The 13,706-nt window shown below is 41.5% G+C and overlaps 1 protein-coding gene across 1 annotated transcript in view; it reads right to left on the bottom strand.

Moving 5' to 3' along the window:
• LOC117552161 overlaps positions 1-13,706 on the bottom strand; it is a 55,356-nt gene that overhangs the window by 38,624 nt on the left and 3,026 nt on the right. Inside the window, exons 2-28 of the mRNA XM_034225431.1 lie at positions 13,596-13,640; positions 13,377-13,491; positions 13,049-13,136; positions 12,481-12,669; positions 12,211-12,316; positions 11,886-12,119; positions 11,695-11,796; positions 11,321-11,512; positions 11,110-11,220; positions 10,414-10,606; positions 8,962-9,098; positions 8,484-8,708; positions 8,162-8,303; positions 7,911-8,034; positions 7,321-7,512; positions 7,081-7,218; positions 6,702-6,884; positions 6,388-6,582; positions 6,001-6,149; positions 5,706-5,874; positions 5,453-5,587; positions 5,217-5,369; positions 4,280-4,484; positions 3,810-3,950; positions 3,526-3,711; positions 3,160-3,231; positions 2,910-3,036 (exon numbers count right to left, since the gene is read on the bottom strand). Of these exons, the coding sequence (XP_034081322.1) occupies positions 2,910-3,036; positions 3,160-3,231; positions 3,526-3,711; positions 3,810-3,950; positions 4,280-4,484; positions 5,217-5,369; positions 5,453-5,587; positions 5,706-5,874; positions 6,001-6,149; positions 6,388-6,582; positions 6,702-6,884; positions 7,081-7,218; positions 7,321-7,512; positions 7,911-8,034; positions 8,162-8,303; positions 8,484-8,708; positions 8,962-9,098; positions 10,414-10,606; positions 11,110-11,220; positions 11,321-11,512; positions 11,695-11,796; positions 11,886-12,119; positions 12,211-12,316; positions 12,481-12,669; positions 13,049-13,136; positions 13,377-13,444 (3,956 nt within the window). The 5' untranslated portion in view covers positions 13,445-13,491; positions 13,596-13,640. The remainder of the gene's footprint in view (positions 1-2,909; positions 3,037-3,159; positions 3,232-3,525; positions 3,712-3,809; positions 3,951-4,279; positions 4,485-5,216; positions 5,370-5,452; positions 5,588-5,705; positions 5,875-6,000; positions 6,150-6,387; positions 6,583-6,701; positions 6,885-7,080; positions 7,219-7,320; positions 7,513-7,910; positions 8,035-8,161; positions 8,304-8,483; positions 8,709-8,961; positions 9,099-10,413; positions 10,607-11,109; positions 11,221-11,320; positions 11,513-11,694; positions 11,797-11,885; positions 12,120-12,210; positions 12,317-12,480; positions 12,670-13,048; positions 13,137-13,376; positions 13,492-13,595; positions 13,641-13,706) is intronic.

Here is a 13,706-nt window from a genome sequence, read left to right as displayed (position 1 = left end):
ACCAAAAATGCGCTTGCGGATCTCAAATCTCTGTTCGCGGATCGTGTTTTTACACACACGGAATTTTGAGAGATATTTTCCGCCGGTCTCGACTAAAATCTACTCGTGTCACTCGGTTATTTTCGGAAACCACGTGATGGCCTGCTGATGACGACATTTCCACATGATTTCAAAGTAAGAGCATGATGGTTTGTTTAATGCTCTGTTTTTGTATTATAATGAACAGCGGAACGTTAGATGCATTCTTCATCACCATCACCATCATCATCATGTTATAGTGATACAGTTAGTTTGTGTTATTGGTTCAATATAGCATATATCGAGCACTTTCGTTGATGTTGAAGTGCAGGCTATACGCCACTTTCGGGTCCCGGGGGAGCAGCTGGCAGTGAAACAGCCCAGATAAAACTCTTTCTTCATTGTTTGTTGTGTATTCAGTCAAGCGGGTCGAAGTTACAAAGCACTTCACATCTTATTAATCGGCCTAATTGTACCTTACCAGTGCAGTAATAAAGTAATCTGTAGAAAAGCACCGTATTTAGGTCAGGGTTATGGTGATGAAGAATACATCTAACGTTCCGCTGTTCATTATAATACAAAAACAGAGCATTAAACAAACCATCATGCTCTTACTTTGAAATCATGCGGAAATGTCGTCATCAGCAGGCCATCACGTGGTTTCCGAAAATAACCGAGTGACACGAGTAGATTTTAGCCGAGACCGGCGGAAAATATGTCTCAAAATTCCGTGTGTGTAAAAAGACGATCCGCGAACAGAGATTTGAGATCCGTGAACAGAGATTTGAGATCCGCAAGCGCATTTTTGGTCCACAAATACAAAATGGATTCACAAATGCCTGATCGAAAGGTGTAAATGTTAAAGAGATATTCACAGATCTTTTTTTAATTTGTGAACATATTTAACGTATTTGCAGATCCGTTTTACACTTGCAAATGTATTTGTGAGTTTGCAAATCTTTTAAATGCATTTGTGGATGTTGTTTTACATTTACAAATCACATTTTTACACACAAATTATTTTTATGTTCACACAAATAATTATGAGACATATCTATGCCCATAAAATGTGGTCTCGCAAATCGCGCAGATTACATAGGCCTACATGCAGGGCCGCCCCTTGCCAACTTGGGGCCCCAAGCGACATTGTGAGATGAGGCCCCCCCCCCACCGACAGGAGTGAAAACATGTTTGAAAATATAATTCCTGTTTATTATTATTATCAACAGTTACTTTTTTATACAGTGAGGTAATGGTAAATGTGCATGTATGTCGTTCAGTATGCGTTTACAGGTGAATACTAGCCTCATAAAGATTAAAATATAATTAATGCAAATAAACTACTTCTACTAATAATGATAATCATAATCAATTAAATAATACAAATACTATATTGTTTTATTATAATATAGTCAAGACAAAACATGCTTATGACATGCTCAAAAACTGATATTTTTGAAATCTGTATTATAGTTCCCTCTGTCAGCAGTGTATCAACAACTACACCCACACACATCTCTATCAGTATTTATCTGTGTTGTGGTTGACATGATGATGACTCTTAGGAGTTAAGGGGAGAGGCTGAGCATCACCATGAAATGTGCAAATTGACATAAAAATGAATAAAAGGGGAAAAAATGCTCCATGTTTTTTAGGCTGTAAACTTTAACTGTTATGTAAGCCAACTAGACAGACAGTGTATCACTCTTCCTCCTGTACATTAGCAGATAAAAGGCATAACATACTTGAATGAATGGTAAATTAAGAATGCTGGAAATAACTGCATCTCCATTAGCCTATATGCTATGCAGAGACTGTCTTCTTCATGTCGTGAATTGCAGCTGATGTTTTAATATGGCAATTGACAATTTGACTTATACAACATTCGCAAGTTGTACATTTGACTCATACAATAACCCACCTTCGAGTGATGCTCTAGTTTCTTCATGTTTTGTTTTTTGCGCCGGACTGAAACTGTCTTTTCACCGACATCTCTTTACCTGCACTAGTGGCCGTATCAAAGCCGTGATTGGTCAGATGTCGATACATTACAACGGTGTCGGGTTACAGACGTGCTCCCCTTGTCACCTCTCACTCTCACTCTCGCGGGGGATGTGCGGAGAACTGAGCGGAGAACTGCGCACAGCAGCTGAGGCCCTCTGGGCGGGGCCCCCTGCGCAAGGCGGGGCCCCATGCAGCCTGCGTGATTGGCCTGTAGGGAGGGGCGGCCCTGCCTACATGTATATAAACCGATATAAACCTGCGGCGGAAACCCCTCTTGTCTGTCAGTGAGTGTGATTATTTTATAAAAGTAACGAAGTAATGCGTGTCGGGGCAATGTTAGTAACTGTAGTGTGATTGCTGAATTATAAAGGTAACGCGTTACACAACTCCGTTACCGACGGAAGTAATATGATTACAGTAACGCGTTACTTTGTAACTTTGTAACGCGTTACTCCCAACTCTGACTGCAACCATACATGTGTGACAGATGACAAAAGATTCACAGAATGCATACATTTACATGGCAGAACCAAATGAGTGTCTGTTTACAAGTGTGCATGTGTTTATATTTGGGTCAACAATTATTTCATGTCCTTTACTGCTGATGCAAACTACATTATTTTATTTATTATGGGCTGTAGGTGAGCTGTGGGTATGTTGTGTATGTATATATGATGGGCAAGTATATTCATCTGCATCCATTATCGGAAGATTATATGTGGGTTCTTTATGGGGCTGTAATATTGTTGTTACACCTTACTGAACATTCCTTGTACATGTATGTTATTTGAGTAAATGCTGCATTGATGTTCAAATGTCCACATATTTTCTGTTCCAATAGTTACAATTAAAAAATGATTACAAAAAATATATTTAGGTCCACCAACCTGTTAGAGTAAGTACCTGGTGTGCAGGGCAGGGGGAGACTGGTGCCCTCAGGACAGTACTTCCCCTTTGGACAGGTTCCTCCCACTCCTGTGCTGAAGTTACCATCTGGGTTCTGAAAGTTCACACCTAAGTTGCAAATTTAACACAAGTTTAGTCATCCAATTCACTTAAGCAGCACAGTGGTATATTATAAAGGCCTTTAAATTAGGTAAAAGTGATAACTGTGCTATAATGATGCATGTATTGTACCTGCTATGCAGTAGTAACCAGCTTGACAGGGTCCAGTAGGTTCAAACAGACCCCAGTCCTCACAGTAAAACCCTGTAAGCAGAGCATGAAGAGTTAAAAAAAACACTGCTGCAATAATAGGACATCGACGTTCTCAAAGTCTTGATTGTTAATTTCATCACATCACAAAATAATATCCCTCCTCTAGTCATTTAAATGTGATAAAGCATTCTATTATTGCCTTTTATCTAAATCAATTAGTTCCAGCACATCTAGCATATTAAGGAGTTGATACATTAAAACCGGATTCAGCTCGCTAAACATTTAATGAAGGACTTCCAAGTGTCTTTCAGAGCGATCAAGACATCCATGACACAACACTCTCACCTGCTGGACAGATGAGGCACTGCTCCACTTGGCTGAGGCCAAACTGAGGGCTGTATGTGCCAGGAGGGCAGGGCAGGATGCCCTCAACACTGCCACCAAAACAATAGTGTCCTGCTGGACAGGGCTGGACGCCTTCCCCTGAGAGACAGTAAGTCCCTGAGAGGCAGTCATCACACTCTTCTGCACCTTCATCCAAAACAAGAAAGCAAGAACTTAATGATTTAAATGTGTTATACTTTATATTTTTCGTAGACTAACCGTTTCACAAAATGAATTTTCTCTACCTGTACTGTTGAAGTACGTCCCATCAGGACAGAGGAGAGGGGAAGTTGAGCCCATGGGACAGTAGTGTCCAATTGGGCAAATGTCCCCTGTCAAACTGTCTGAGGGCATTGAAGACACAGCCCCTCCTGAACAATAATACCCTATAAATCAGTAGATACAAAAAAAGTGTTAGGGACGCAAGTAATAATAAAAAAAGGACAGACATCTTCACCTACCCATTAATACTATAGTTTACAGTGGTCAGTAGATACTCACAAAAAGCATTTTAAATCTAAAAGCTAGCCATATCTCCTCTCCAGCTGTTTAGATAGTTATCAGATTATATTCATTTGGTAATAGCATTAGGATTAAGGATTTGACCCTATAAACAGAGAGCTGTTTCAGTTACTGGGTAATTCGGGACTTAACAACTGTTTAACCGTTTAAAAACAGAATACAATGTTTTCAATCAGATAATTAATGCCTGTGCCTTTATCACAAAGTCCTGAAGGCTTGCTGAGTCCTGTATTGTTGCAGTAGAGTCCTGAAGGGCAGGGCCAGCAGGAGGACATGTTTTGGGCACCCACAGTGTTGCCCCAGGTCCCTACAGGGCAGGGGTGCTGCTGCGAGTAAGAGGTCCCTCGTGGACAGATGTAGCCTGCAGAACAAACTCCTCCAGACAACAAAGCCACCTGCTGGAAAACGGAGTTATCATCAGGACAAAGTTTGGTCATTTTGGCTCTCAGCAATAGTTAGAACTTAAAAGTTAAATCTGTGGGAAGTTTGTCTTGGAAGCTGTCATTCATTTCCCAGACACTGTTAGCAACTTACCCAAAAAACACTGCTGTAAAACATTATTTATTTGCCCAATTCCAACATGCTTCTAAATTCCTAATTATATTAAAATGACAGAAAACACTTAAGCCCGAACGCTCAAAGTGAGTGGGAAATAAATAGCTGTCAGCATGCTAGCAACACAGTTTTAACTTGGAAGAAAAGAAAATTCAACGTAAAGACATATTTTCCTCTCTAATTACCCCATGTTTTTCATGAGAGTGCTCCCTCGCTCTGTCAAAGATCAACAAGGTAAAGTATATGAAAAGCTTTAGAGCATGGATTCTTGCTACATATGAATAATATCTATGAAAAAAACATTTTGGTAATATGACAGTAAAACATTGTAGTCATTTAAATTATTTTCATTATCTGTAGAAAGTAAATGTATGAATTATTTATCCCCCCAATGTATATGGCAAGAGGCACCTAATATCTAGAAGAGAGTGTCATGAGAATATCTATATAGTGTTATAAAGTCCTCAATAGAACATAGTATACTTTATGTATTTATTTGTTACTGAAACATCAGTTCTTTTTTGGATAACCTGCTTGAAGACAAGCTATCAAAGTCATTTTATGTAACATCTTACAGGAGAGGCAGTGGAGGCTCCAGAGGTGCAGTAGTGTCCCGGGTCACAGAGACCCTGAGGCTCAGAGAGTCCGGCTCGGCTGCAAAACCATCCGGCCTCGCATGGCCGACAGTGGTGCATAGCATCACCACCAGGCTGGTCAGAGTAAGAGCCCTGAATATAAGATAGTATCATTTAACAACATCTGAATTTGAATGAAGCTTTAGTGCAAAAGTACACTCATTAAAACTACTGACTGGAGGACAGGGTCGAGCAGCAGAATACCCCGGAGGACAGAAGTGTCCTTTGGGACACATTGGTGGGCGTGACAAGGCTGTCTGGTTACACAGTCTGCCTCCCTGACACTCCACACATGACTGTGCACCTCGACGCTGTGAAGGATTTATAGACAAGGGAATCACCTTGAATATGGCTTTATCTCATTATCTAAATTTGACTGTACACTTTCAGTAGAACAGCACTTGGTATTCGGTGTGGATTATTTCCTACCGGCTGATAAGTGCCAAGAGGACATGGCTGTTGCCTCGCTGCCCTCTCCAAGGTATAATACCCTTCCTCTGCTTCACTCTGAACAGGGGAAGCTGAGCCACCAGTACAGTAGAAACCAGGAAAACAAGGACCTGAAGGGGAGGTGTTGTTGGAACCTAAACAATAGAAACTGACAGGGAGAGAAAATAATTGACAAAAACAACACAGGATTACATTTTTACATGGTTCTCTTAAATAAATAAGCTGATCAATTAAAGTTTGAGGAGGTGCAGTAATTAAGTGTTAGTAGCATTACCCTGGCAGACAGCTGACACACTCCTCAGGTCTGCTGAGGCCAGTGCTGTTGCTGAAGGTGCCAGATGGACAGGGCAGTGGAGAGGACGAAGCCGGAGGACAGTAACTTCCTACTGGACACAAACCTCCTGTCGGCCCATCTGCAGGAGTCTGGAAATAGGGTATGTAAAGAAAAGCTAACATGAACTGTAGATAATTAATGTAATACCTAAAAAGTCCATTCAAAATAATACATATAACACATAATGTTTCCTAATCCAAATTTCATCACCTAACTGAGTGTTTTAATGTGACATGAGTCACAGACCTATAATTTATCAAAACAAGAATAAAACATTAAAGACTAGCAGATTCTATTCAATAAATGTTTGAAATATTTTCTTCATACTGCAGACTTGGCTCCTTCTCTACAGTAGAAGCGCTCTTTGCAGCTTCCCGAGGGCTCTGAGAGTCCCACACTGGCGCAATACTGTCCTCCAGCACAAGAGGAGCACTTAGACCCATTACTGAGAGCTGAACGCGAGCTGTAGGTTCCTTCAGGACAAGGTTCGGCAGCAGAAGTGCCCTCCGGACAGTAAAAGCCCTGTTATAGAGTGACAGAAAGAGAGAAAGAGTTGGTTTCACATGCACAGTGCCAAGAATTATAAGGACAAGGTCTGTTTCTGAATGCTGCAAAGCAGTTTTACAAAATGCTGGATTTACCTGAGGGCAGACTGCAGGCATGTGAGTTCCCGGTCTGTCGCAATAATGCCTGGATGGACATAAAACACATGCCTCTCCACTGTGACCAAGAGTGTTGTTCCTATATTGTCCAGCCTGACAGGGGTAAGTGAGGGGGTAACCAGTCCCTCTGGGGCAATAGTGCCCATCAGGACAAATGCCTGTCTGAAAAATACAGCAAAAAAATATTTGATTAATTTCCTTTGGTGTACAATCTTCACTTAAAACAAAGTTTGACTTTATGCAATGAACATTTATATACTGTATAACATGGTCATGTATGATCTCTATCAAAATGAATTAAGCCGAAGAAAATAATGTAAAAGGATATGTGTTCTGTACTGTATTATTGGTATCTTACAGGCCGGGTTATAGGCTGCTCCTGAGGCTCCTGGGAATAACAGTATTCCCCCTCCGGACACTGAGCACATTCGCTAGCATCCCGCAGACCAGGAGACTCACCATAGGTACCATTGGTGCAGGGAATGGGGTTGGGATCCTGTGAGGGATTTGCAGGTATAGCGATTAAGACATTGTAAAAGAGGGCCATATTACAACAAAAAAAAAGTGATTTCTCTGTATGCATCGTTCTTTGACTCACAATGCCTCCTCCTGGGCAGAAGAAGCCTCGAGGACAAAGTGTGGCTGAGCGCTGGGGGTCTCGGGCTAAACCCTGAGAGCAGAGAAAGCCTGGGGGGCACACCATGACGCTTAACATGGCTTCTTCACTAGTCGTCTCATCACTGCAGTAGTGGCCCTGCAGGCATGGAGAACACTCCACAGAGCCCTCATCCTACACACAAAAGAACGTGAAGGACGATTCAGAGAGTTGAAGTTAAAGATATCAACCAGTATGGGGGAGGGACAGCACAAAATAAAGACTGAAAACACAAGGGAAGGAGGATAGAACTTGCAATACGATGGAATAACACACTTATACTTCTTCAAAAATGAAAGCAAAAGATTAACTATAACAAATGTAACTTTGACTACTCCTCTTGCTGACATTTACGGATGTACATACATGGTGAGTAATGTAAGCTGATCTCTGTGGGCGGAAAATGCTAATCTAAAAATAGGACAATCAGACTGGCTGATGGAAGGACGATACTAATACAGCAGCTCTGGTTTCCACTGGTTCTGACAGTTGGCCAGTCAAAGTGAACTGCATTATGGATCATGGGGCCTTACAGAGTAGCTTCCAGCTCCACACACTCTGGGGTTGACGGTGGCTGAGTGGGGACAAAAATAGCCAGCAGGGCAAGCAGAGCAGTCGTCCTGCCTCCGACCCCCTTTCAGATGGCGAAATGTGGATCTGGTAAACATCAGGACAACGTATATAAATTAATCTCACTCATTACATCAGATTTATCCTTGAGTTGATATTCTGATTTGTTTTATCATCATGCTCACATCTGATAGAATACACAATGACTGCTTACATGGGGCAGGGTGAAGGTTTGGAGGTGCCCTTTTGACAGAATGAGCCTTCAGGACATATCAGGCAATCTTCTCTGTATCTGTTTCCAATGTGGATGCTGTAGGTCCCCGCAGGGCAAGGAAACTGGGTGCCATATGCAGTCCCTAGTGATGCATCATCGAAATACTTATATCAGCATGAATGACTCATAACAGCTCAAATTTTCATATAATAAGCTGTAGTCTTACTTTTATTAGATAACTTTTTGAACTTCAGCAGTAAACACATGTATTAATGAATATATATACCACCTATACTATCATTTATGCCACAACCAGGTGTACCTTCAGGACAGTAGTGTCCAGAGCTGCATCGCCCTGACGGAGCTGCAGATCCAGCCAAACAGTACCAGCCCTGTGGGCATGGCCGGCACTCACTTTCAGCTTCCAGTCCACTCTGACCGCTCCATGTCCCCACAGGACACTTGTGCTGGGTGGGGAACATCGTTCCAGGTGGACAATAATGCCCTGAAAAGCAGAAGAGTGGTGGTCTCTGGATACCACCAGTTCCTGATAAAGTGTAAAACAATGAGGCATTTAGATGGAAACACTTGCAAACACAAAACAAACCACACTTACACAATCAAATATAGCTATGTATAATGGACACATTGGGCTATATCTACATATTGACCCATTTCAAAAATTAAAGTATAGTAAAGAGGCGACTTAAACATATCTTCTGATACTACAAATACAAAAATATTAAACACTACTTCTAAAAACAAACTCAACATGTAAATGTGTGAAAAATAAACGGCACCTCTAAGACAGGCATATCGAGCTAGGCACTGCTGACACTGTGAGCGGTCAGTGAGGTCAGTGCGATCGCTCAGTGTCCCAGGTGGGCAGGCATTGGTTGGTGCGTTGGGTTGAGAAGACCCAGGGGGACACACAAACCTTTAAACATTCAGGCAAAGTCAGCTTAAAAATAGGGTAACAAATGCAGGATAATATAACAGGCAATATAACAGAAAACAATATATTATAAGTAGGGCCGGGACTTTAACGCGTTAATTAAGATTAATTAATTACACAAAAATTAACGCGTTAAAAAAATTAACGCATTTTAATCGCACTTATTTTTGCACCGCGGAACGTTTCTCACTGGATGAGTTTCAGGCGTACCGATTATACTGGAGCACCAACTAAAGTTCATGACTTCAGACAACAACAAACCACAGTGAACAACAGTGGGAAATGTTGTTTTAAAAAACGGACGGATGGAAGCGTCGATAAGAGCACGGTTGTGTGCAAATTATGCAAAAAGGAATTCGCATATCACCGCAGCACATCAAGCCTCAAGTATCACCTCAATGCAAAACATATAGCAGCTAGCGTGGAAGCTAGCGTGGACGTTAGCCTCTTTTATCGCGTTCACACCAAAAAGAGCCGGTACTAAAATTAGTTCATGAGAACCTTTTTACCCCCACGAAAGTCCCTGCTAGAGAGCAGAGAGCTGCTAGAGAGCAGGGACTTCGTACGGCTCTCTTGTGAGAAAAAAGCTATATTTCTGATTGGCTGGGTGGATTGCAAACCACGCCCCGTAAAACTCCCAAAAAGTTTTGTGAAGCCGCCATTTTATTATCCTCGCATTAGCATTATTAGCATTAGCCCAGCGCAGAAACGCAGAGAGATTAACTTCTGGCAACACAAAATAAAACATGGGAGCGGTGATGAGGAGGTGTCGGCGTTCTGGCGATTTACTCGGAAGGCTGCTGGGACTCCCAGCAGCTTCTACTGAAGCCAGTCCCTAACTCCGGGGACTTCCGGCCGGGGACTTTGGGCGGTAGTATACGCCATGAAGTGGTTTGCGGCCTGCCAGTAAAACCAAAGAAGAAGAAGTGACGTCAGCGGCTTCATTTGCCTAATCCCCAGGTTCAAAGAGTTCTCATGAACTAAATTCTCATGAACCTTTGTGGGAAAAGTACTGCGGTGTGATACCTAATGGTATACTAAAATCCATGTGAAAAAAATTGCTTCTCACTGTTCTTAGGTCAAATATTTATATGTGATTAAAAATGCGATTAATTTCGATTAATTAATTACAAAGCCTCTAATTAATTAGATTAATTTTTTTAATCGAGGCCCGGCCCTAATTATAAGACAATGTTTTACTCCTAATAGACATGCTGTATCAAAATGTTATCTTATCAGTGAAGAATAAAATGGTTCAGAAATAAAACCTTTACTTGAAAATGAAGAGGTGACTTACCCTTGCATGCAGTCCACATCTGGGGCTTTCAGGGCTACCTGTGTGCAGGCCTTCCCTGCGTAGCACTCCCTGCAATCATCCAACTCATCCTGACCCTCTAAGGGGTTAAAGGAGCCTGGTGGACAGGGTACAGGGTCGCTTCTCCCCTCAGGACAGTAAAAACCCGCCGGGCATTTGAGACAGTCCTTCACACCTGGAGGCAATAGTTACAAGATGCCTACTTTATTAGGATGCCAGTAAGATTCTTTTGAATGTATTATTTGTACTGATCAATTCCTTTCATATCCTCCATTCGTTTTCCGTACTGGTCTCACAGCTCCAGCTGGTCAGACAGTTGTTTTTTAATTTGGTATGCTATATAAGACGCTTTCTCTTTGCACCCTTGGCATCCATCTGTTGAAATTTCTCATCCATATATCCCTGTTCATCATGGGGACTAAACAACACTTATATCGTTATGTAATCACTGAGTTTGCTATGATAGATATAGCAGCATATTAGTTTAAGCTGAGCTGCTGATAGACTGTAGGGCAGTTCCCATAAAATAATTCACTTATATAAATAAATTGCAAGCCAGGGCCTTAAGCCAAAAATAAATAACCAATTGCTGTGAATATGAAAATGTACTTACAAGATTATTAAAGAGATAAAGTATAATACAAAATAAAACAGTAATAATACATTATATAAATGTACTTATGGCTCCTTGATGAGGTGTGAAGGTGCCTCGAGGACAAATCACTTCTTCCAAGGTGCCAGCAGGACAGTATCTCCCCCGAGCACAGGGCAAGCCAGGACCTGACGAGCCTGCGACACACACACACACGCACGCACACAGAGACAGTTTTTTTTTTGTATGACTTCATTGTTTGTTGCCCGCTTGAAATCTAACAGGGCTAAGACTTACCTGCAGGACAGAAGCGTCCTTCTCTACATCTCTTGCAGGCTGCCCTACTTGTCTGACCCATTTGTTCTCCCGCTGTACCAGCAGGGCAAGGTGACCCATTAGGGGTGAGGGTGCCCTCCTCACAGTAATATCCCTGTGTGCACAGGAACTGGGAGGTGGGTCTCCATGAACTGCCTTCCAGACAGTAAAACCCTAGAGATAAGTATTCATAGACACGTTCATGAGAATGTTTTGTTTTAACTGGATCGTTATCTTATCATATACCAATAAAATACATACCAATACTAATATTTTTGCTCGTAATATAGTCTTTGCACATGAAACATAAAAGTATAATCATTTACAAGGTTTGCCACCATTAATCAAAACTCTACCTGCAGGACAGATTGTGCAGTCTCTCAGCCTCTGCAGACCTTCATTAGGGCCATAAGTCCCAGCAGGACAGGGTACAGCAACACCTCCCACACAATAATGTCCTTGAATGAAACACATGTACGTATACATATAGGGCATCTTCCAGAAGGAGGTGAAATGCAAATATCAGTGTGCAGTGACAACCACTAACCTACTGGACAGATCACACATGCTAACTCTTCCCTCAGATCTTTGTATGTTCCTGATCGACAGCTGATCGTTTGACTGGACCTTTGGACTGGCTGGTTCCAGCGGGGGGCCACAGCTCCCCCACACAGCAAAGACGTATCATTACAGCTACGGCATTCAGTCTGCCCGTGTGTGGAAGACCAAGTAGGAGGACAGGGGAGCGGCTGTGTCATCCCACTATCTGGACAGTAACTTCCTATGCCGGGTAGAGGTCAGAAGATAAGATTGTTCATCTTAAATAAAACACTTTATTGAAATTAGATAATGTTAATGTGTTACTGTACTACCTGCTGGACACTGAATGCACTGGATAGTGCATATAGTGGAATAAAGGCCCGGGGGACAGTCATTACATACAGTGTGATCTACATTCGGCTCCATGCCAGGCCAACACTATGGGCACATATAGGAAGTGAATAGGAAGGAAGGAGAAAAACAGACGACTTAGATCAATTCAAATTTCTAGGCAAACGATCAACTATTTATCATGAAAACTAAAACGTACACACATTTTAGGACGAGAATTTGTTATTGAGATGGTCTGCTTTATTAGTTACCCTAATTGGAAATCCAGAGGTGCAGACTGAATCTACAGGGCACGTCAGACACTGTAGGACCCCTTCAGGAGAATGTTGTCCCGGGGGGCATAAAGAGAGTGTCCCATTGACTGGATCACATGAGAAACCTGCAGGACACAGCCTACAGTCCACTCGGTCCTCTGAACTGATCAGACCTGGAAAACACGGCTGCAAACATACAGAAATGATTCAAGTAAGTACAATGAGGACAATTCTCCCTGGCAGACAGCATCAAAGCCAATAGTCAAGGTATTTAAGGTATAAACGTACAAAAAGAAGGGAAAGATGTGTAGCTTAATTAGAATAAACATTTTTCAGACATTGTGACCAGTTGCAGTTCATCATCAATATATTAGTTTCACCTGCTTTTTCAAAATGACTTTGGGGAAAAAGGTCTATGAATCTGCATCATTGTTATAAAGACTATAAAATGAAATGTGCCATACCAATGGCTTTCAAAAGAGGGCATGGCAGAAAGAAAGCTTGTTGTATGATGATGATGATGATGATGATGATGATGGGTTTGTTTTCCAAAGCTGTCTCTCACCTTACAGTCACTGATACGGCTTTTCCCTATGTAGAGGTTGAACGTTCCTGCTGGACATCTTTGAGGTGCAGATACATTGCCAGGACAACTATATAAAAAAAATGTTGAATTGATATATATTTATTATAATCAAAAAGTAGTATTAGTATTGATTTGATGAACACATTTATTTATTTTTTATCTTATTTCAAATTCTTACATGTGACTCATCAAAAGGAGCAGAAATAATGTGTCTTTATATTGAGCTATTGTCGATTATTTATGTATTATTTTCATAGTTTACACATTAAGATTATACCATTAATATCAAAGATGGTTGATGACTTACAAATGCCCAGAGGGACACTCCAAACAGAGGTCGTTGGAGAAGTATTTTCCCTCTGGACACCTATCCATGTCTGTCGCTTCACCGAGGGGGAGGTCTGCACTCCCTTCAGATGATTCTTGAATACATAAATTAATGTCAGCAAGGATGTTAAAGTTTGTCTTTGTCCATATGTTTGACTATCTACAAAAAAAAAGTACTTTAAACAGTCATTGCTCTTACCTGAGGCGAGTCCAGATTGTGTCTGTTCCAGAAAAACAAATGAAACTGAAAAACAAAACATTACTTTCCATGAATACATCATCATGGTATCTCTAATCAAGTCCACACTGC

The sequence above is a fragment of the Gymnodraco acuticeps genome, unplaced genomic scaffold (assembly GCF_902827175.1).
Source record: "Gymnodraco acuticeps unplaced genomic scaffold, fGymAcu1.1, whole genome shotgun sequence".
Taxonomy (NCBI): domain Eukaryota; kingdom Metazoa; phylum Chordata; class Actinopteri; order Perciformes; family Bathydraconidae; genus Gymnodraco; species Gymnodraco acuticeps.
This window is presented reverse-complemented; position numbering and strand designations above follow the sequence as displayed.